The 22,900-nt window shown below is 46.6% G+C and overlaps 7 protein-coding genes across 7 annotated transcripts; 5 read left to right on the forward strand and 2 right to left on the reverse strand.

Moving 5' to 3' along the window:
• Nucleotides 1-1,680: 1,680 nt before the first annotated feature.
• Nucleotides 1,681-1,857, reverse strand: BJ212DRAFT_1270808 (uncharacterized protein; the record flags this gene model as incomplete). Its single annotated transcript, XM_041330917.1, has 1 exon — nucleotides 1,681-1,857. A coding segment is annotated over one exon (177 nt), but the record flags the coding sequence as incomplete, so codon positions are not given.
• A 3,890-nt stretch (nucleotides 1,858-5,747) lies between these two features.
• BJ212DRAFT_1501057 (uncharacterized protein) lies at nucleotides 5,748-7,205 on the reverse strand (the record flags this gene model as incomplete). The annotated part of the gene is made up of 1 exon (XM_041341581.1): nucleotides 5,748-7,205. The coding sequence occupies exon 1, from the start codon at nucleotides 7,161-7,163 to the stop codon at nucleotides 5,748-5,750; it is 1,416 nt and encodes a 471-aa protein (XP_041193617.1). The 5' UTR covers nucleotides 7,164-7,205.
• Nucleotides 7,206-13,619: 6,414 nt separating this feature from the next.
• BJ212DRAFT_1501071 (uncharacterized protein) lies at nucleotides 13,620-13,929 on the forward strand (the record flags this gene model as incomplete). The annotated part of the gene is made up of 1 exon (XM_041341582.1): nucleotides 13,620-13,929. The coding sequence occupies exon 1, from the start codon at nucleotides 13,663-13,665 to the stop codon at nucleotides 13,927-13,929; it is 267 nt and encodes an 88-aa protein (XP_041193618.1). The 5' UTR covers nucleotides 13,620-13,662.
• A 72-nt stretch (nucleotides 13,930-14,001) lies between these two features.
• BJ212DRAFT_1299357 (uncharacterized protein) lies at nucleotides 14,002-14,409 on the forward strand (the record flags this gene model as incomplete). Its single annotated transcript, XM_041332857.1, has 1 exon — nucleotides 14,002-14,409. One exon carries the CDS (start codon nucleotides 14,002-14,004, stop codon nucleotides 14,407-14,409), a length of 408 nt encoding a protein of 135 aa, XP_041193619.1.
• Nucleotides 14,410-14,616: 207 nt separating this feature from the next.
• Nucleotides 14,617-15,383, forward strand: BJ212DRAFT_1351506 (uncharacterized protein). The gene is made up of 3 exons (XM_041335534.1): nucleotides 14,617-14,825; nucleotides 14,876-14,986; nucleotides 15,039-15,383. The coding sequence occupies exons 1-3, from the start codon at nucleotides 14,684-14,686 to the stop codon at nucleotides 15,236-15,238; spliced, it is 453 nt and encodes a 150-aa protein (XP_041193620.1). The 5' UTR covers nucleotides 14,617-14,683; the 3' UTR covers nucleotides 15,239-15,383.
• A 237-nt stretch (nucleotides 15,384-15,620) lies between these two features.
• Nucleotides 15,621-19,764, forward strand: BJ212DRAFT_156981 (uncharacterized protein). The gene is made up of 4 exons (XM_041342032.1): nucleotides 15,621-16,110; nucleotides 16,157-16,661; nucleotides 16,709-17,883; nucleotides 17,995-19,764. The coding sequence occupies exons 1-4, from the start codon at nucleotides 15,772-15,774 to the stop codon at nucleotides 19,348-19,350; spliced, it is 3,375 nt and encodes a 1,124-aa protein (XP_041193621.1). The 5' UTR covers nucleotides 15,621-15,771; the 3' UTR covers nucleotides 19,351-19,764.
• Nucleotides 19,765-22,702, forward strand: BJ212DRAFT_156982 (uncharacterized protein). Its single transcript, XM_041342033.1, has 11 exons — nucleotides 19,765-20,028; nucleotides 20,089-20,265; nucleotides 20,319-20,524; nucleotides 20,570-20,749; nucleotides 20,806-20,936; nucleotides 21,001-21,132; nucleotides 21,182-21,487; nucleotides 21,535-21,663; nucleotides 21,714-21,994; nucleotides 22,044-22,082; nucleotides 22,132-22,702. The coding sequence occupies exons 2-11, from the start codon at nucleotides 20,239-20,241 to the stop codon at nucleotides 22,519-22,521; spliced, it is 1,821 nt and encodes a 606-aa protein (XP_041193622.1). The 5' UTR covers nucleotides 19,765-20,028; nucleotides 20,089-20,238; the 3' UTR covers nucleotides 22,522-22,702.
• Nucleotides 22,703-22,900: the final 198 nt, after the last annotated feature.

Here is a 22,900-nt window from a genome sequence, read left to right on the forward strand (position 1 = left end):
TGTGATGTCTGACCAATGAGAAAACAAATGTTTTTCTTTTTTTTTTGGACAAGCAATGTATATTTGTAGCAACTGACAAAATCTAGTTCTACAGATATGTGCTATAGTGGGATGCTTGGGGTCCTGGTCCGAGGAGAAAATGCATTTATGCACTCCCTTGTTGGGGGTGTGTGGGACTCTATACTACCTGGTTGCCTCATTTGTAGAGGGCCTGGGTGGTTTAATACCCACTAAAACCTCAAGGGCTATTGCCCAGTTTTTTGGAAGGGGGTCAGCTGATGTTATTGTTTCGTTCCACATAGAGGTGACTAGTTGTAGGAAGGCTGGGGTACGGTTTATTTGTCGTGCTGTTATTCTGTCTAGTTGTAGTCTTTTGTTTATGTTTGTCGTCCATCACTTTGTTATTGTTTGTTGAGTAAACACAGTACCGTTGATTGTGCTATCGCACCTTATTGCCCATATGAGATGTGCCAATTCTGACACCAGTATCCTCAGCAGTCTTGAGGCACCCTTCATAGGTTTGTTCGTCTGGTCGTTTTCTTGTTCGTTGTTCTGATCCTCTCATTTTATGCTTATGTTTCCGCATCCTAGGATGGTTCCGATGCCTATTCTGGGCCAGGCGCCGTATTTTGGTGGCCATGTTCTTTTGGCTAGGGTCCATATTGTGTGGTTGGCATTGTTTGGGCAGTTGACCATGATGTGCTCCATCGATTCTTCGTCTGTGTTACAGTGTGTGCACTTTGCATGTTGTTCATATGTTGGTATGTTAGTCCAGAATTCTCCGATTTTGTGCATGCCGTGTAATGCTTTGTATAGGAATTGTCTGATTTTCTTGGATAGGTCTTTATGTCAGCTGTTTGTCCAGATGGTTGCATCTGTTTCAAGGTGTCCCATTAGGTCTTTGATTGTGTATCTTGTGATGTCCAGGTTGTTGGAGGTCTTCCTCCATGGTGTTATTGTTTTCATTTCTCTAATGCCTCAATAAGCAAGGGCTTGTGAGATCACTGACAGTTTCATTCCTTGCAGATTAAATTTGTCTGGGATGTTTAAGTCTAGGGTATCTGGTTGGGGTTTGTTCATGCCTTCTTTCACGAGGGTGTCTGCTTGTTCATTTCCTTCTTGTCCAGTATGTCCTTTTACCCAGATGAAATTTGTTTGTGCTGATCTTTTTCTTAGATGATATACCATTGCTTTAATAAACTCGCTGTTCACTACGCCAATCCATCCCATGTCTTCCCAGAGTGGGAGATGTTTTGTGAGGCTCTCAATTGCATATCTGGAGTCAGTTACAAACGTGATAGGTATGTAAGGTTCTATTTGTTGTGTTGCTATCAGTATCACTGATATTTCTGCTATCTGGTTTGAGTGTTTTTGTCCTGGTATTCTGAAGGCTTTGTTCTTAGGGTGGTTTTCCTCTATCCATATTCCACATCTGCTCCTCGCATCGTCTTTCCCATTATTGATGCATGAGCCATCTGTGAAGATGGTTATGGTGTCTTGTGTTAGGTTGAGGCCTCTTGTGGGAGTGTGTAGGCGATGGGCAGGGGTGAGTGATGTTTTCTTGGGGTCGATGAATATTCTGAAACAGTCGGATAAACAGGATCAGTTTGTTACCATCGGATCAAACAGTATTTCTCCCTGGTGATTCTTGTGGGCTTGGTAGTTCTTTTCTTTCCTGTGTCAGGTAAGTGATAGGCTGTCTTTTTTTGGTTTTGTTTTCATATTAAACTTTGGAGCAATTTTAAATAGGATTTTGTTTGTGTGTTGTGCGCATGCATGGGGATTTTTACATCCTTTGTTTCTATCTTTTTGGCAGGCGGTGCAGGGACATGAGCTTCTGGGGAAGTGTTGGTTGTTGGCGCTTACTCATGTTAGACATTTTCTTATTTTCAGTAAGTGTTTTATACTGTTTGAGTCATGTCAGTCTGTTAAGCATTTATCCTTAGATTTATGGTACATGTTCTTAGATGTTCCTGGGTGGCACCATGCTGGTAGGTTTTTCTTAAGTTCTTTTGAGAGCTTTATTGGGGCAAAACTGACGTTGAATTTATTTGCAGTTTTTAGTAACATTTGCACTTCTTGGGGTAGGGAGGCTATTTTTGGGCCTCTGGATGGTGGTGTCCATGATGTGAGAAATGGGTTTGTTCTTTCGTCTTTGCCGTGTGTTAGTCTGGTGTTATTTATGATTAGGTCCATGATTGAGGCCCAAGCTGGTCTGGAGGGGGATAAGTCAAGGTAGGCTTTTATCCATGTTATTTCTATCACTTCATTCCTTGACTTAATGTCAAGAAGGCCGATTCCACCTTCATTTTTAGTATGTTGTAATTGTTCTAGGTTTATGGGGGGGGTTCACGTGTCATCCCATATGAAGCCCCAGATGATTTTTGTTAGTGCCATCTCTATACTCTTGGGCATTCCCTGAGCTTTCATCAGGAACTGGGTCATGCTGCCCATGACCATTTGAATTATAAGTTTCTTTCTGTCTAGAGTGGGGTGACCGTTTTTCCATCTCTTTAATGTTGAATTGATTTTATTTATCACAGGTTTCCATGGGGTTATATTGTTTGCTTTGTTGCCGATCCAGGCACCTAGTGATTGCACAGGGTGTCCATCTGGTGCAATCCTTATGTTTTCATTCAATGGTGATTCTAGTTGGTTTGTTCTTTGTGTTTGTATCATGCGGTCTTGGTGCGTTTTTGTTCCTATTGGTATTATTTCCATCTTCTCAAGGTTGAACTTAGCGCCTGATGTGCAACACCATTTTGACAGGATTGTTTCAAGGTCACTGTATTTGTCTAGCTCATTCAGGAATATTGTAGTGTTGTCAGCATAGAGATTTACGATTATTTTGTCAGTTATTCTGGGTATGTTATATCCTCTTAGTTTGTCGGAGTTTCTTAGGGTGCAGGCTAATGGTTCAATAGCTAGGTCGAAGAGCAGACATGACAGTGGGTCACCCTGTCTTACACCTCTAGTGACTTGGAAGGGTGCGCTAAGTACACCATTTATTGCTATTTTTATATACACGTTCTTATATAGCGCTTTGATTGTTTTTATGAAGGTTTGTGGTAGTTGAAAGGTTTCGAGTGTTTTTATAAGGTAATCGTGCTTTATTCTGTCGTAGGCTTTCTCTTGGTCTAATGCTATTAGGACTCCGTTTTCTTCAACAATGTCTGCGTATTCTATCATCAGTTTCATGAGTCTTATAGGGTTGAATATGGATCTATGGGGTATGAAGCTGCTTTGGTCGGTATGTATTAGTGTGTGCACTTCTCTTGCCAGCTGCATTGCTAATGCTTTCATTAGGATCTTATAATCTGTGTTCAGAAGGGTGATCGGGCAGTAGTTCTCAATATTGGTGCATTCTTTCTTTTTATAAATGGGGCACATCCATCCTAATGCAAAGTCAGTTTCTTCTTCAACACCATGTTCCTGGATGTTGTTTATGACTAGTGTAAGTGTTCTTATAATGTCGAAGCTTGGTAAGTCTTTCTCTTGATTGTTAAGGTGTTGCTCATGTAAATTTTTCCATATCTCGTAGGGTATTCCATCTATTCCAGCGGCACTTCCAGTTTTCAAGGTGTAAAGTGCTTCTTTGATGTGATGCTCCTTTAGGGGGCTATGCAGTGGTGAGTTTTTGTTCCAGAGTTTTTGATTTTGCAGTATCTCATTCATTGTTCTTTGTATTTCAGTTAGTCTTTCTTCTGCTTCCTGGTCAGATATTGGGTCCTTTTGCAGGTTATCATGGTATGTTCGTGCGACCTCTGCCATTTTGTTGGAGTGAGAGGTGTATTGGTCTTGGTCAGGTATTTTCAGTTTATATATTACGTCTCATGGTTTCTTACTTTTGTTGATCTTTGACCAGTATTTGCTTATAGTCTCCCCTTGTTCTGCCCATTTTGCTTGTGAGTATAACTGTTTATTTCTGAATCATTTGTTTTCTAGGTGGTTTATTTCACTTTCAATCCATGCTTTGTGTTGTTGGGTGGACTTGTTAGTATCGATATCGTCATTAGCTGTTGTTTTGTGTAAGTCCTCTTCCAATTGTTTCATTCTTATTCTTATTTTATTTAAATGTTCTTTCGCAGTGATTTTTGCCAGCTGTCGGATTTGTGTTTTGAACTCCTCCCATGTTGTCTGCAGGTTCTCTGAGTTTGATCTTGGTGTTTGTTGGTGCATGATTTTACCTTGGGCTGTTATTCCTGCTTTGCTTATGTTCTTTATTAAGTCTTTGTTGTTCATTAGGCTCACTGGCCAAGACCAGTGGCCTTTACCGACAAAAGGTGTGTTGTTCGGGGCGAATCTCACTAGTACCATCCTGTGGTCTGTTGGGATGGCTGAGGTGCAGGTATCCCATCCACAGATGTTTCATTCATGTGTGGGGAAGTGTATATTCAGTCCAGTCATGAGTATGTGTTGGTGTTACTATAGAAGGTGAAGAGACGTGATGACAGGTGGTTTATTCTCCAGGTATCTTGAACATCAAGTTGGAATCTCAAGTCTCTAAGGGTGTCTAGCGCTTGTTCATGTTCAGGGCAGGCTGGGGCTCTATCAAGTGCATCTTCCATTATATTAAAGTCGCCCATTATAAAGTCTGGGTTGGGTAGTCTCTTTTCTTGCCAGGTTCTTGCTATAAGATTCCAGAATTCTTCATGTTGTGAGTGGGTGTTTGGGGCATATATATTCGCTATCGTTAGGTTCATGTTGTTGTGCCATTTTGTTCTTATTACTAAAGCTTTTCCAGGGATGATCTCTGTCATTGTCAGGTCCTCTGGGTTGAATATTTCTTTGTTTATTATGAAAGCTACTCCCACCAAGTTTCCTGGACAGTGTGGGTCTCTAGAGTTTATTACCTTTAACCTTCGTGAGTAGAGTGCATCTATTTGTGTTTCGTGTTCTGGTAGTAGGTGTGTCTCTTGTACACATAATATACCAATTTTTTCTCTCACATTACGTGTTGGATCGTCAACCACTTAGATATCTCACTGTTTCCCAGTTGAGGGGATGTGTGGCCCTTCATGTTCAGGGTAGCAAGGAGTATGTTGGCTCTCGTTTTTTTCTTTTTCTTAGGCAGAGGTATGTCTCTTTGTGTGTTGTTAGGGTTTATGTTTGCCTGGTGGGGCGTTTGAATTGGGGATCCACCTACCATCTCCTGGGTAGCATCATTTGGGGTGGCCCCAGTGGTTTGAGGGCTTCCCCCTCTGCTACTCAGGAGGCTCAAACCAAGGCTGGGAAAAGTACCATAGAATGTGTTTTGATTGTTGAATTGCTGAGTGGTCGAGATACTATGCTGTCTGAACGACCATTGAGAGGCAAGGGCTGTCATATCCCAGACAGCCACGGTGGATACATGCTAGTGCTACTTTGAAACCGTAAGTCCTGTGCTCACCGAGTCATTTCACAGTTGCTTCAGCATCTCTGCACAGCTAATCCTTGGCCTGAATAGGCCTCCATTTTTGGCTTGCGCCATCAGGGCTCTTTCAGCTTTCCTGTCCCACTTCTGTGGTCAGTACATTTGGGCTGAAGGTGTTAGGTTCTTGGACTTCGCCCTGTAAGTCCAGCTGTGCAGTTGTGGCTGTTGTCAGGGTCTTGCTCACATCGTGTTGATCATGCTTGGGTTCTGGTGAGAGGGGATTTATTCAAGTACTGAGATACATGGGGTGGAGGTGTGGATACGTGGGCTATGGTATTTCAAGGGAGGTAGTTAAAGGTATGTGCAGTATCTAGTGAGAGATGTGAGTATGTACTCAGGTGGGGCCTCTCCTCCCTTTGCCTTTTCCTCTCTGGCTCGAGTTGTTGGGCCTTGTCACCACGTTGTGTTTGGGCCCATTCCAGAGCAGGATGTTGGGGAATGGGCAGAGCCCTCGCGGGTGTGTGATGGAGTGACAAAGAGGGCAGGGCATGAAGTTGACTGCAGTGCCGGTTCCTTCAAGCTTGGATGGGTAGGTGAGGGAGTGGAGATATGCTCTCAACTTCATCCAAACAGCAGGGATATTGGTTGGGCTAATGGCTAACATGTTATAGCATGGGAGTAAGATGCTGCTGCTAACTTTGAAGTCGAGGTGTTCAATCCATAGGGACTTGATAAAGTCCCAGGATGTGGCGTGGACTTTATCCTTGGGGATATCTCCTTCAGATAGGATATCACAGATATCCCACCTAGTGATGTCTTCTGTCCAAACTTTGTAGACTGCTGACCTGATAGTAGCAGTGTCAGTTGTTGAGAAGCCATAGAGGCAAAAGAGGAGGAGGGGTAGTGAGTTGACTCTAAATTGGTGGGCAGTGAAAGTAATTTCAGTGGATGACCAGACTCGCTGGTTGAGGATGAGAGTTTGCGTTTCTTCAGAGATATTATAAATAAGGAAGCTAAGAGGGTGGTTTGCATCTTCCGTGAGGGCTTCGGGGCAAGGTGGTGAGACCTTTACATCCTGGTCATCCTGGTGGACGAAGTGCGCAATCTTGGACACTGCAATGTGTAGTCGTTCAACTAGGATGGGGCCTTTGATGGATGGGTTTTTCCCATCATGGTCAAAAACTCTAACTAAGATTTTTGGGTGTGGTACCTTCAGCCATGCTGTGATGACTTTTGCTGCTTGGTAGTCAAAGAGCTGCGCCGCGTGGGCGAGGTGGATGTGGGGGAAGCCACCCATGGGTATGGGGGTGAACTGGGGAATGACCACGAGGGAGTTGATGCTGTTTGACCTAATGATGGAGCAGTTTGTCTCAGTGACAGCTAGGTGGGCATGAAGTAAGTCTTCCTCAGATGCTTGTGAAGACGTGGAGGGCTTAGTGCGGGTCGCTGTGGGGCTCAGCATTGTGACAGGTAGGTCTGACATGGTTTCATCTTCCACTTGGGCAGGGGTTTGGGCAGGGGAGTGGAGTAAGGTATCGAGGGGCATTTCTATCTCTTTGTCTCTTGAGAAAATGGGGGAGTAAATGGTGGGGGTCATCGCATTTTCCTCAGATTCAGTGGGTGGAACTTGTGAGATGTTCATGCAGGGGGTTGGGGTTCCTTCTGCGGTGGTGTCCCCTTCATCTGTTAGGACGTTGGGCAGGAAGAACTGTGAGCCTGTTTGCTGGTGTCTGGGGAGGGACTGGCATGTGCCCATGGGGGATGGGCGGGCATTGATGTTTGCACTTTTGACACTGGATAAGTCCTTCATGGCAAGCTAGGTTGGGGGTATTGTTGCTTGGGTAGGACTTTTATAATAGAATTTTGGGGGTTTAGGGGCATTACCTTTGTTATGCCATGGGAGTTTTCGTGGTAGTGTGTTTGCGTATTTGGATTAGTTTCATGGTGAGGAGGGCAGTTTTTGGGGTGGTGTGTTGCATGCGTTTTTCAGTTATGAGTTTTGAGTGTTTTCATTGGAGTTGGCTGTTCTTATTGTGCTAGTTTTTGATTTCCGGTGGCCGTACACATATTAGGTTGGTTGTTTACTGTCGGGTATTTTGCATTTGTGTGTCTTATTATGTTTCGGGGTGTCTGGGCTGTGGGGGGTATTATCTGGTAGGAGGGAATTGACATATTGTTTTAGTTAGCTTATCTTCATGGGGTTGTGTGGTGAGACAGGCATTTTCATTCAGGGTATGGTTTTGTACATTTGTATTTAGTGGTGTTCTCATGGGGTGGTGTAGTTTTAGGGCGTTGTATGTTTATTGGTGGGGGATGGTGTGTTATGTTCAGATTTCTGATGGGGTGGTGTGGGGTGTTACGGTGGTTTTCATCTGTTGGTGGCTTTAACGGGTGACTCATGGGTGTTTCGGTGCTAGAGTTTTCTAGTTTGTGTTTTTATTGTGTAGGGTTCATGGTGGGTGGGTGGTTTGTGAGGGGGTATGTATTCATGTAAGAGGCCAGTGGATTGCTGAGAGCGATTGTCACTCAGACTTGCCCGCAAATTGCGCAGGAAAAAACTGCCATGGTAGTGGTACAGGTTCAAGCCACCCCCCCACGAATGTTTTTCGATGTGTTGAATAGAATACGAAATTAATGCTATAATTTTGCTCAGCATTCAAATTCAAATCCAGTTTTACCAGTCTGTCTATCGACGGCTTGCCTCATAGACGGGCTGGTGACGAGTCTAGATTTCATAGCAGGTGGGTTGGGTGGTGGGTGTCTCAAGGCGTGTCCCAGGTTATTCCAGCTTGGTTCGCAGCTCCTTCTCCAATGCAACGGCCATGACACCAAGAGTTTCATTTTCAAGCACTGATTCTACTAATCTTTCAGCTCCCCCAATTACTCATCTTCCATTCTGATGGTTCCCACTACCAAGCGCACCAAGCTTGAGCCTCTTATCCGCCCAACACCGTCAATCTGTCGCCATTTTTGCTTCATTTGATTCTTTGCCCAAGAACACATTTTTTTCAGGCTTTCGAGATGTGCTACTGATGACTGGATGCATAGCCTGCCTGACCAATGTGCGGATCACTGCATCAACCTGTCGCGGACCCATTCATAAAGAATTCTAGGGAACAAAGGGTGATACACGAGGAAATGACGAGACTTGAAGCATAAATTAAACCTGAACATCCATGCAGATAGGTATGATGAGCTTGAAGGGGCGCTAGTCTACTAGTATCAGACTGTGGGGCAGTGTAGGTAGGTCTCCATGGTCTGCTTTGAAAGGAAACTATAGTTCAATATGCATGTAGTATCCCATATCCAATGAAAACCCCTCAGATACCTAATCTTCAGGAAAAAACACGCATCTACAGTATTTCCATCATCCTAACGTCCATCAAGTCTCAAACAGGACTCATATCTTTGACCTGTGCAATGATATCACGATCCGACACGACCCTCTTGTATTCTCCGCTGCACTGCTGCGCTAGCAAAAATGCGCCAAAAGGCTCCCCAAGGCGAACAAGCAACAGCAATCCCCATGATTCTAGATCAACCATCTCCTGTTTTACAAGAGAACAGCTAGGTGAGTCATCTGACAGAGAAGAAGGTGGCATCAAATAATCCTCACTCTCTGTGTCATCCCCAATGTTGGAAAGATCTCCAAAACCTGGTAGCTCGAGGAGAGACTGATCCCAGGGACGGACAACCACGAAGGTTTGCTGAGTGGGCCTTGTCCGCAATAACTGAACAATCGGCTCTTTGGTGGTGATCAGCAGGTCACAAAGCCCGTCTGCCTTGACTTCATATCAAGGCTCCTGGGATGGATCATAGCTCAAACTGATGTCTGTGACACGGAAGGTGATGCAGGGCAGATGCAGTCTGCAGTTTGCGAAATGAGCAGCGCCTATGTTATCAAGCTGGTCATAAAGTTTCGAAGCCAAATCTACAACCACAGGATTTTTTTGCATCGAAGAGATGGTTGTCTGAATCTGATCCTTGGACAAAGATGGAAGAGAATGTGGAGGAGTGGAATAAGAGATAATATAGGCTGGAAGACAACTATTGAACTCGGATGATTGTCCGATCCAGTCAAGAACAGTGATGTCACCTGACCAAGCCACGATCTCCTGCAGGAGCTGCCCGAGCACGTTCTGCTTCTTCTCGCCATAGATTACAGGTAAGTGGACACCAAAGATACCAAATAATGAGTACACGATGTCTTCCTGCAATGTAGTAACTCGTGATGACGCCCATTGAAGTCTCTGTCGGGCATCATTCATCCCTGGACAGAAGTAGACCAAAGCCTGTGCATCCATGCCCATCACATCCTCCAACTCCTTCATGATTGCAGGGGACTCTTTGTGGTTGGGAGAGCAATCGTCAAGATATAAGGACCAATCCTTCTGATAAAAGATAATAACTTTTGGAGCAACAAATTCTTGAAATGTCCATCCTCGTTCGTTCCAAACACTCCTCGTCAGTGCACCGGGCTGGGATGAAGGAAGGACATCACATAGGTAGACAATGGTAAGCGCTGAGTGACGGTACCAGACAAACATGGAGTTGACAGATTCTTGAAGCTCGGTATTGCTCTTCTTGTCGATGCAGCATGTATCCATCCATGCCCAGCAATACCCAGCATCACAAGCGATTTTGCAGAACGACTGCAGTTTCACGATGCCACCAGGTCCATTCAACTCATACACAACTTTGTCTTGGATGTCATGCAACAGCACTTCCGTTTCTTCCCACCTGTGTGATAGCAATACACAGCGGAAGTACGTTGCCACTACGTCTTTGATGCGCTCTGTTCGGAGGTTTGAATCCTTTGTTGGAAATGAGACAAGCTCATTATACTCTGGACTCATTTTGAAGGCGTTTATTTGTGCCATTCTATCACACAAAAGACCTGTAGAGGTGTTGAGCAGATGAAGGGGGGCATTGTCAAGCTCAATCCAAACTGCTCTTCGAATAGCGCCTTCTGCGTCGGATGGTGATAGATACTGCTGATGCAGATCTACAGACAAGATAGGCATTTCAAGATGATGCAAGAGTGTTCCATGGCTTACCTCGTATCCGCGCTTCGGGAGCATTGTCCAATTTGGACAACATGATTGTGAAGGTTTTGATGGCTTCATCATAACATTGCGCACCACGCAGCGCTACATGTGTCAACTGGTATCCAATGTGAGACGAAGGATTGAGGTCAGTGACCTATGCATTACCGAAGTCAACATGGGCTATGAAAACATAGATACCATCGCACCTTTAGCGCGTCGAGAAGTGCATCTTCCCATAGCATGTTCCCCAACTTTGCCTTGCTGCGATTTGCAAAGACGACATCTGATGTATAATCCAGATCCATCGCTGCCGAATATAGGTCAATAGCCCTATCATAATCGCTTGCAGCGAGGGCGGCATCTCCATCGACAACACAGAGTGCGCTGCAACCCTTCTTGAAATCTGGGTGAAAATGCGGGTGAGGATTGTAGCCAATGCAACATTACGAACTCTACACTTGCCATTGGACCAGTCAAGGCAGTCGGCCTTGGTATTTTCATCACTTGAAATCATCATGTATTGGTATGCCTTCACAGCATCTTGAAGTTTACCTGTGCAAAGGAGTGCATGGCAATATTTCTGGTGCACAGTCAACCATAAAGATTTGAGATCCCAGCTGAAGAGCTAGATAGGGGACTCAGTTACAAAAAGCATTTCAGACGTGTGTATTAACATACCACCACCAAATCCTCGTATATTTCATGAATGCCTACCATCAATGATATATTGCTGTAGTTGAGAGCGGCAGTAAAATGGTCAGCGGCTTCATCGTAATGCGCGCCATCCAAGGCTCCGATTCCAAGTTGAACGCGAAGATATGCCTAATGTGTGAGTTGCAAAGATCAGTGTTGATGACAAAGCATGGATGATACTTACTTGCATGACACGACATGCCAGAGTATTGGCATTCAGACAACTAGCAATGAGTTCTCTGAGGAGCAAGTTTGCCTCCTCATGTTGATCTGCACCGAAGAGGATGATGGCCTGAAACATGGAATGAAGTAAATAGTATGCGAGGCAACTGTAACATACCTTGATCAGGAGCAGAAAATGAGTGGTTTCTGAATCTTGGTCTGTGTACATAAATGCAACATCCAATGCTGCCCTCACATCCCGGATGTGGCCTGTTCCGCAAAGGGCAATACCCTTAGAGATATAACCTATCAATGAGGGCTGAATGCTGATGGACTATGTCACCGTTGAGTTAGCGGGACCATGATCAGTGCATATAACTCACCTTGGTTGCATCCCAAAGGGCGTGGTCCCAGTCATGTTTTCGTGCCTTGATGAATGAGTGATTGGCGTAGGAAATATAGTCATTAGCATCTGCATCGAGCTCTTGCATGAGTAGTTCTTCGGCGGTAGACAAGTCTCCATCTATGCATGCATCACGGATGGCAAGAATCTGCATGAAGCATGCTCGAATTGTGGTATATGAGTAATGAATAGAAACATGCCTTTGAATTGATGTTGTTGGGTATTGCCCACTCTGAGATCATCTTATCTTGACCTACACTGAGAATGTGCTTGCCGTCCACAGAGAAAGTGATGCATATCGTCAAAGACGAGTGCTTGAATGTGGCAATAGTTTGTCGGTCTGAGAGTCGCCAGAGACGGACCTGACCGTCATAAGATGCTGATGCGACAAGTGTACCAGTAGGGTTAACGGCGATGGCATGGATATAGTGAGAGTGGCCAATCCAAGGATCACCGACCTGCTGCCAGGTGAGTGCATCCCATTCACGTAGGGTAGGATTGGTGTTGTCACTGCCTGTGAGAAGACAAGTGCCATCAGGCGTCCAGGCAAGCGTCAAGTTCCATGATGTGTGAGCCTTGAAGGATGCAACAAATTCCCTCGTGCCTGGATTATAAATTTCGACATTGGCGTTTGTTGCAATGGCAAGGAGTTCTCCAGATGGCGAATACCAAACACAGGTGACATCACTGACACACTCAACTGGATCTCCTTGCAGTTCCCAGGTTTTGGTGTTCCACAGTTTCATCATTCCATCATATGAACCAGTGGCCAATACTTTTCCATCGGGAGAAAAATCCAGTGAGTAGATCCAACCGGAGTGGGCTTTGAGGGGTTGGGTGAGTGATTTGCCAGTTTCTCCATGCCAGATGAGGACCTCTCCGTTCTCATAACCGCTTGCTATCAATTGCCCATCTCGTGTTACCGCCAACCTCGACACCCCCTTGTTATGCCCCCCCATCTTCTTCAACACAACACCTGTCTTCAAGTCCCACAGACAAAGCGTCTTGTCTAATGAGCCTGTAACCATCCAACATTCATCAGGGAACACTGCAACTGCCATTACGCATTCTTCATGGCCTTTGAACTCTCGCAGGGGTGTAGTGATTGGAATGAGCTTCGACATTTTACTGGAGGTTGATGGTTTTGAGTGCGGTTGAGGTGAACTTTGGAGGGATTGTGGGTCTTTTGCTCAGTAGGCTGCAGAGTGCATGTATCTGTTCCACTGCATCAAGTTGAACCTTCCTTGTTTCCATAGACGCCCTAAAAACGAGGCTCCTCGCTTCTGCACTTCCGTTATTATTAAAGTTCCATATACCCAAAAATCGCTTATGGTCAGGTGCCGATGAGAACAGGTGTGACCTCATGTATGCAAAAATCAGAGACAAATATAATGTTGGTAAGAATCACATTGTGGCATAATACGATAGTGTATGATGTTAGTGGTAGGTATTGTGGCGACATAAAAGCAGGTGCGGGGGCATGCAGAAACAATAGGGGGAAAACAATACCTGAGTGGGACGAACATTGAACAGTACAACTCACAGCGAGGGTATAAATGGGCAAAGGAACACTGTACAGGGCAGCAAACAAGACTCGTGATTTGAAACAATACCGTATACAGGCGAAGGCAGCTAATGCACAGGCTCCTTCCCATCTGCTGGTTCGAGTGTGGAGGGGCACAGTCGGATCACATGCTACAACAAAAATTCAAACCCAGCCCAACTCTAATTCCCCTCACTCTCACCAGTGGCTGGAAGATAACATTTGTCAACATTGTCAGCCACTGTGGGTAGTGAAGTGGAACGTGAATTTTATTTGCTAAGACTGGATGTAGGGTTAGATATGTTGAGCATTTTTGTAAAGTACAACACTGGTTATAATCTTAGGCTATAGCAACAATCAAATGGCTGCACATGTGCCTTCTCCTAATTAAGATCCTTCTAACAATCAGCAGATACCATCAATAACTGACATTCAGTCATGCTCTCTTGAAAAATTTGGCATGAAGCCTTGTTTGTGGCAGCTCAAAGTTGCCCAGACTCTGCTCAAAGGGGACTGGGATGTCATATGCATAGTGGGCACTGGAATGGGGAAAATGCTTGGATTCTGGTTACCTTTGCTGTTCTGTGATGGCAGCATTCAAATCATTGTCACTCCTCTTAATATGCTAGGCAGGCAAAATGCTGCATCACTGGCCAAGGCCAGCATACATGGAATATCCATTGATGGAGAGACTGTCAACATGTTCCAGACACTTGGCAAGATATGAGCCAACCTTTACTATCATATTCACCTTAAAAATGTTGCTGACAGCAAGCCAACACAACATCATCACGCTCACATGCATACAACTGAACTTCCAGGCATTGATACAGATGTTGCCAAGCAGCTCGAGACTGACTTTGCATTTGTTCCTCCGCTCACAGCAGTTTCCAGTGACACCAACTGCAATCTCAAAGGTCCTGAATCAATTTCACTTGATGACATTGATGCTGAGTTTGCTCAGCTCAAAGATATTTGCAAAGCAGAAAAAATGATTGACACAGAGTTTCTGTCGGACTGGGATGTGGATGGGAGGGAAGTTTTAGAAGGGAATGCATTCAACTTTGCAGAATTGCAGCATGTTGACGAGGGATTAGTGCCTGCAGCAGTAGAGGATGAGATTATGGTCACAGATCATGATGCAAATGAAGATGGGACTTGGAATATTGACTTGATGTTACTATCGAGTGGTCTTACATCAATGTAGTATGGACACAAAAAAAATTCGATTCTGCCATCTGCCACGCTGGCAGAACATGGTTCTGCCAAGTTCTGCCAATTCTGCCGGCAGAACTACCCCAAAATAGTTCTGCCCACAACACTAACGGTGAATGCACAGTCCAAAGTCCGACGATTATCTAAGATTACCGTTTTTAGTAGGGGTGCAGGGTCATAGGCGTCACGGGGGTGTGCGGCGTGCGTCCAGCTTTGAACGTCTCTGACATCGATAATCAGGATATATCAGATATCCTAGTACTTACATGCCGCACATCGGCGGCATCAAAGCGAACTTACAGCGACCATACCGTGAAGGCGAGAGAGATTGTTTTCAACAACTGCGACAGGTCGTCCAAGAAATAACTAATGAGAGGCCTTCCACAAGATACGAGATTCTGAGAAGAGGTTTGTAGGTTTGAAAAATGAGACTGACGAATTCGCTGACTCAAGCGCAGCCACCGAGACCCTCAGGCAGCTTGATAGAGAGCACCGCTCTCTTTCTGCAGAACATGCTGCGGTTTTGAACTCTGCTCGTCTCGCTGACTCCTCTACTTTCTATCCTGCAGGTGTGTTTGTCACCTACTGCATCTCAGGAGATGTCACTGATGACCAGGCCAGTATCACAATTTCCAGCTGAGAGTTGGTTAGCGAACCATGGCATACAAACGATCCCGATGCTCCCACACGTGCTGTCTTCTGAACCGTCAAATGACATCGCATGCAGTACGCATGATGGACAAAACATGGATGCTGTACATAATTACTACATTTTACCTACCAATCATTTCGCGAACAGCCAGTCATCTGATGTCTATTAGTACAGTGTGTTGCATATGAGATTGTAGTGCGTGTTTTTCAAAACTCGGCCCCACTAGGATAGGTCGGCAGCCATCAGAGAACTCATGAGTCCTTGACATGGTAGCCGTGGGAACTATAGGAGGACATAATTCTGCTCCTGCTGAAGATGGCTATGTATACTACGAGAAATTCGAGTTATCGGCATATAGCTATGGATTTCTGAAAATCTGGTTTACCATGAGGAGTTTGCAACCTTGTTGCGATATTGCACCATCGTGGCCAGCAAATTATAGTAGCATAGTTAGGTCCTACATGTTGAGCAATGTGATATTCCCTTCTTTATGTTTTGAACTACAAGATTATTCAAGACTCTATCCCGGAAAATGCCATTAACGCTTGTCATCTAAGAGTCTTTAGATTAATTGAAGCCGCGGGAACAAACCAAGTTTAGGTTTCAGTGATTTCATAGCAGACGGGTCGGGTGGTGGGTGTTTCAAGGCGTGTCCCAGGCTATTCCAGCTTGGTTCGCAGCTCCTTCTCCAATGCAACGACCATGACACCAAGAGTTTCGTTTCCAAGCACTGATTCTACTAATCTTCCAGCTGCCCCAATTACTCATCTTCCATTCCGACGAATCTCACTACCAAGTGTACCAAGCTCGAACCTTTTATCCGCCCAACACCGTCAATCCGTCGCCAGTTTTGCATCATTTGATTCTTTGCCCGAGGAGCCGGTCATCAGGCGCCCCAAACGTCGTTCACTTAACCGCAAACATTCCAGGACACCTAATACACCAGCAGATATAGCACGAGAGGCAAAACGAACAAAGGTAATAAGAGAGTTTTGGGATACAGAAAGAAGTTATGTGCAGGGACTGGATCTCGTGCATGATGTGAGTAACAATGGCGCTAGATTGAGGTGAACTGACCTTTGTGCAGCACTTTTTGACACCGATCATAGTGTCGCTCGAAAGTCCCCGTCCGCTTCTTACACGCACGGAATTGAATACCGTTTTCTCAAATTTTATTGACATTTGGAACTTTCATCATGCATTTTTTAGTGCGCTAACTGCGCTGCTGTATCCCTCTGTGTCTCACCTTGATGTTCCACATCCGTCTCCAAATCCCAACCCAGCACCCCTTTCGGCACTTCTTCTTTCGCATTTTCCTTACCTATCTCTCTACACCCCATTTATAACCACATTTCCAACTTCTATATCCTTCCTTGCCCGTCCACCTGCGCCATTTGCCACATTCATACGAACCCAAGAACGTGATCCACGCTGCGGGCAGCTAAAACTCACGGATTGGCTCTTGAGCATCGTCCAAAGGTGCCCAAGGTATGTGTTGTTGCTCAGGGAATTGATAAACGTAGAAAAACGAGAAAAGGAAGGAGAGGGAGAGTGGGATAGACTAGGGAAGGTCCTTACCCTCGTTGAGAAAGGCGAGTCTTGCTTATTAGTCCGTGTCCCTAAATTAAACGACCACCAGTAACGTCATCCCTCAATGCATCTCTTAACGCGCACGCGCACACACTCGCGCTCCTCGCACTACAACGCGCTACCCTCGGCCTCCCGCCTACCCTACACTTCGTCCAGCCAGGCCGCACCTTAATCTTCCGCACTCCTCTCGTGATAGACTCTGGCGGTGTGGCCATAGAAGGCCCAGCTATAGGAAGAGGCAGGCGAGATCGCATATGCGAATTTCTACTATTCGACGACATATTGGTATGGCTAGACTTCGAACCGTCCACTCTGCGTGATTCCCACTGGTTCACTCTTGCCGCGGATGCTACCGCTAGCGACGAGCGGCATACATACACGTACAAGAACCATCTATCCCTCGTCGATGTCGAGGCGGTGCTCGATCCGTCACATCACCCGCCCCGACTGGAGGTGTTGAGCCGTGGAGGCTCGTTCGCAGTATATGCGGTCCCTTCGCAGTCCCCGTCACCGAAGCGTCTTTCGTCCTCTGCTTCGGAATCTGCATTGACCACTCGTCGTATAACTCCATTAACCTCGACATCGAACGATACTACTCTGCATACTTTTCTCCATCTTTTACGCCAGGCCCGATCTTCGCTTCTGGCACGCGATCCGTCGGTTGCGCTCCGGGGTGTTAGGATGCGTGGCGTGTTGTGGGCGCAAGCATATGAACCTGAGGAGGGTGATGAACGTGTGTCTCAGATCCAAGGACCCGAAGAGCCTACTCCGGATACCCAACAGCAGAAACTCCCCGATTCAGCATCTCAGCAGGCACCAAATATAACAACTCCAAATCACATAGAAGGGCTTCCTCCCTCAGCCCGACCCCAACGCGCATCCTTGCCATTCCTACCCCCGGTCTGGGTCCCAGATGCAAAGACAGACACATGTATGCGGTGTGCACGCCCGTTTGGGTTTGTGAAGTTTACGGTGCCTCTTGCGATGTCTGTGTCTTTCTCTTTGCCGTCGTTTCCCTCGTTTGAGTGGGGGAGGAGTGTCAGTCAAGATGGAGGGGGGAAAGGCACGGACGAAGAAGGATTGGGCGAGGGCGGCGAGGGAAGTGCACAGGCAGGTGGGAATGGTGGGGGAGAAGGTAGAGCTGGAGGTGGTGAAGGGATGTGGAGAAGACGGCATCATTGTAGGCTTTGTGGGAAGGTTGTGTGCGCTGAGTGTTCTGGACGGGTAAGTCTTGCATTTTATTCAGTTGTGTTACGCTGTTCTCTGTCGTTAGTTCGCTTTTTTCGCTACTGTTGATCCTTTGGTCCCACCACAAACTAACACTCCCAAACCCAGACATTCTATATCACTGACCCATCCTCCCAATCCCCTTCTGGCAAAAACACCAAAGCGAAACCCGCACGCGCATGCAACGAGTGCTACGAAGCTGCGTTTCCTCTCGTTCATTCCATCACCGGTGGTTCTAGTACTCCATCCACTTTATCAGCGAATCCGTCTTCACACCACACCGGTCCATCCCCAACCCTCTTCGGTATCCCAGCCTGGCTCTCTACGCCTATCCCCACTGAAGGGAGTAGTAGTGCTGATGCGTTGATGGCGATGACGTTGAGCCCTAGTAGGGGTCGGATTGCGCTTGGTGCGAGTCCGTCAAGGAGGAGATTGAGTTCTAGTGCGAGTATGCGAGGGGTGGAGAGAAATGTTGGCATGAGCGCCAATCCGTTGCATGTTGGCCATGCATCTGGAAGAAACGCAAGCCCAGGACCATCCAAAAGCGAGCTCAGCACAAGTCCAAGCAAGCGCGGGTTCACACCTAGTCCTGCCCGTAATCTCCCGCAGATCTCATTAACTGATGGCGATTCCCCCTCGTTATCTCCTACCACGCTCTCTCCTTCTTCCTCCCGATTTACGGCTCAAGACGATATATATGAAGACGAAGACACAGACTCGCCGACTGTGCGCGTGCGTGATAGAGACTCTTATGCCATCCCCACTTTAGACCAAGACTCTCAACACCAAGAAACCCCCTCAACCCTCCGCGCTCCTATATCCCGCCCGATCCGTATCCGCCATTCCGCGCGCCCGCGCCCACGGAGCTACCACGATATATTGGAGGATTTCGAGGTTCATGCGAGGGGTGGGAGCGTGGCTAGTTCTGTGGCGACTTCTTTGGGGGCTGTGGCTGAGGAACGGGCGTCGAGGATTAATGATCGGAGATACCATGAGGAGGTGCATGGCGTGCACCACGGCGAAGGGGGGGAGATTCATGATGGGCTCCAGGAAGGGCAAGATCACGACGAGATAAGCCCAAGACAACCCCAAGAACGCGATCCCTATGCACACGAAAATAGAGAAGATACAGCCAGGAAGAAGAAACGGTTCTCATTACCTGCGGTTGCGGTGCAGACGGTGCCTGTCGTAGCGCGCTCTGCTCCTGATGGGAATTCACATGGTAGGTGGGGGAAGCGATTTTCGCTTGTGCTCGGTGCGCGAACGAGGGGAAGGAATGGAGAAAGGGAGAGTGGGAGTGAGAGGGAGGGGAGCATGCACTCTTCTGTGTTGTCTTCTCGGGATGATCAAAATGTACGTCCGCCTTCTCGAGGGGATAAGGTTGGGAAGGGTGGTAGAGAGAGCTCGGCGGCGAGGGCGTTGATGGATGTGTTAAGAGGGAGGCTGGGGAAAGAGAGGGCGTGACGAGCAGGCAAAAGGCTAGTTTACGATCAAGGACAAACACATCTGTAAATCTTATCATAGGCATTGAACGCACTCGGCATATCATGTTACCAATGGGGATCGGCGGTCAGCTAACAACGTTATATTTATGGCGATTAGAAAAATCCCACCCAAGTCGAGAAATTAAAGAGATCTTTGCTGGAAGTCTGATCAGTGCACGGGTAATCTTTGTTGAACGTTGCAATTGAACGTTGTATCGACTGATGCGGCCGAACAATCAGTACTGTCGTAACTTGCTCGGGTCCAAACGTTTGGGATTGAGCAGCCCTCCAGTGGTTCTGTAAACACGAACTTTGCGCAAAGCGCAAGTACCAGCCAAAGAAAAATGTGCACCGTGACAGTAGCTCTTGGTTCAGAAACGCATCGCACAATGCGCACGCCACGGAACGCAGGTGTAATTGAGGTCTAACCTTTACGTGTTCTTCCCGTTCGTTCTTTGACCACGTAACTTTTCAACGTTGAACTTTATTTCAAATTCCCCTTTGCTTTTCAGCATGCGCGCTAAATCATCCCAACGTGTTGCCAAGAATCTGGCAGTAGGTTTGTTCGAGCCGTATTTCATCATATTCCGATGGATTGCGAAGGCGATACCCAGGCCCAGCACACCCGCGGGCCATGTACTAGCGCACCAACCAGGTGGTAAGCACTTCGATTCTGCAAGGAAGTGCGACGCTTCTTTACTTTAGCACCTCTTCATAGGTCACTATGGCAGGGATATCTACTAGACCTAATTTGCTTGTTCGCTTCTCGCCTTCCGTGGTACACAGGCACCGAATTAATGGCGCCTGCAGCAATACTTAAGATGTCGGACAGACGCCCTTGCCTCCATTCCGTGCTTCTGCCTTCGAGATGCACTTTGCAAATTTTGTCAAAATTGTGAGTCAACCTCCATTACTCTCCAGGGCCTCGTTGATTAAGCTTTTTTGCAGCGCTTGAGTCCTACTACTCTGCTCCTCGTGACCATCTTCGGTCAGACTGTGATCATGGGTTTTGCATGGGGCTTCACCGGAGGAATCTTGTTCGCAGATGTTCTCGCACTACCTGATCATATTGTTCATCTGATCACAGAGTATCCGACCGTGCTGACCTTAATAGTTACGTTGATCTCAACTACCTTGTCGATCATTACTTCGATGTGCGTCTTCCTCTACATATCTAGTCCAAAATCTTACCCTCACAGGTTCTTCACATTTTCCGTCAAAGAAGCGCTTCGGCATCACCTCTCAGGGCCGATGACACTGTTCAAGCTTCGCACCGCAATTGCGCTTAGCAGACCGACCTGGGTATTGCGATGGAGTTCTCTCAAGCTTTCGGCCCTCACATTGGCGGTTTATGCGCTGATCACATTTCTAAATACGAGGTCTGCGCTATTCTCAGTGAATCCAGCGGAGATATGTTTGACGCTGGTTTGTATAGTTGGAGCACTTTGCTCCTACCCACCCTTGTCCAATGGCCTGTGACAACGTTTGGTACGGAACTGGACTTGGGATCTGCTGCATTTGTAAACCAGTTGAATACGGACATTAATGCCGTGAACGCGAACAATGGTATGTCACTGTTTCAATTTCAATGGCCAGCAACAGTTGGGGTGCTCAAGAGGGACTGTTCTAGTACAAGCACCTGCGTTTGAAACCATCAATGTCTTGACTCTCCTCAGTGGTATTGCTGCGGTTGACATTCAAGGAGGTGTGCAAACGAGTAGTATGTTCAGCTTCAACGGAGTTTCGTACAATCGGTCGACTGGTGAGTACTTTGGCACCTAAAGATGACGGGCTTACTTGAAATTCCAAAGGTGGAATTCTTCCTGCGATAGAGGAGTACTCTGGATCATCAAACCCACCGGGTCCTAACGTTGGCTTAGCGTTTTCTGGTGGACGAGTACCGGTTAATACCAGTTTTGACTGGAGACACCTCGGACGCGATGCAGGCACTCAAGGAATGGCGAAGAATTACACTGTTACACAGCAGGGTGTCTCAGCAAATGTTACATGTCAGCCAATTGACCGCAGTCAAAATACATTTACTGTCGACCCAACACAGACGCCAGGACCGAATAACACGTTCTTCACGTGGGAAGCTGTTGTGGATTGTTCAGGAAGTACGTTCATCTCTGCCATGAACTCGTTCACAGCTAATCAGCTTCAGATTTAAACTCACAGACCTACTTCACCGCTGGCGACCTAAGCGGTCTGATGGACAATGCCACCGAGGGATATCTCCCCGTTGTTGTATGTCCCAGCCCAAACTCGACGACATTCAACCCATATAAATTTGGTATGGCTTTTGTCATATTCCTCGGTGTCTTGGGAGTGATCTCTTTGCAGATATTTTTATGTCTGGCTTGTACAAGTATAACTTTCTGCCAACAACCATTTGCGAAGTCGTTCCCTACTTGACCACAGTCAACGTCACTTATAATGGAGGCATCGTATCTGTCGATCGGATTGATACATCAACGAGCAGTCCGAATTTTCCTTTATCTCAGTACATCGCAACTGTGATGGCTTATCAAGCGGGGTCAAACCAAGCCATGACCAACAATATAATTGGTGACTTTTTGACCGCGTACGGTACCAGCAATGTATCAGTCATGTACAGCGAACTGGTTACTGTTTTCGCTTTCTCTAATATCAACAAGACTGATTATTTTACAGGAAGATTACTGGCGCGGTATTGCGGAGTTCTCCTCTACTGTAAGCGACTTTCATGCATTCGGTAGATATTATTGAAAACTGGATCTAGCAACTTCGCTCTGGGTACTCTGCTTTGGGAGTTCCGTCGAATATGACAAGGTCGACGAGTGGCACGATGTATATCATGACGTACGGCTGGCGAAGCCGAGCCCACACGTATCTTCTTTTGCTTGTAGTGATCACCATAATCTGGGGCACCACCCTATTAGCCGCCGGGTACAGCCTCATCCAAGAAAAAATCCATGCCTCCGATCCATCTTTCGACTTTTCTGATCCCATCCATCTCATCATGGCAGCATCTGGTGGAAGACTTGAATCACAGCTTGCCGAAGGTGATAGAAACCAAGCAGCCAATAGCGAGGACATTACCGTTCGCTTTGAAGATGTACCTGACGAAACGGGAAGGAGAATCAGCAAGAGACTGGTCACTGTGGTCTAGAAACCTCTGGCAAAGACTGCGGCCCTTGATATTATTCATAATGATCGAATTACTAGATTTGTTGCACCTAATAATTTCACGGTAATCGCCATTCCTACCGGGATGTTGGGGCGCTAGCCTCGACGCCCAGTGGCAGGTCGAGGCCACGAGTCTACTTTTCCGCGAGGTTCCTGACATTGATCTAAAAGCTCTGAATTAGACGCTCTTTGGAACAGTGCTTCCTAGGTAGGAACGTACCAGTACTTTGATGAATTTGAATGCGACTCGCGTGTGGGCTTGAGTCCGAACCTTGCTATTGTCAGTTGTGTACATTCAAATTGTTATACTAGGATTCGAGCTATGTTTGAACTGCTCCGCTGCCCCCTGTCAGATTTGTGTA

Source organism: Suillus subaureus (genome assembly GCF_016647635.1).
Source record: "Suillus subaureus strain MN1 chromosome Unknown BJ212scaffold_14, whole genome shotgun sequence".
Taxonomy (NCBI): domain Eukaryota; kingdom Fungi; phylum Basidiomycota; class Agaricomycetes; order Boletales; family Suillaceae; genus Suillus; species Suillus subaureus.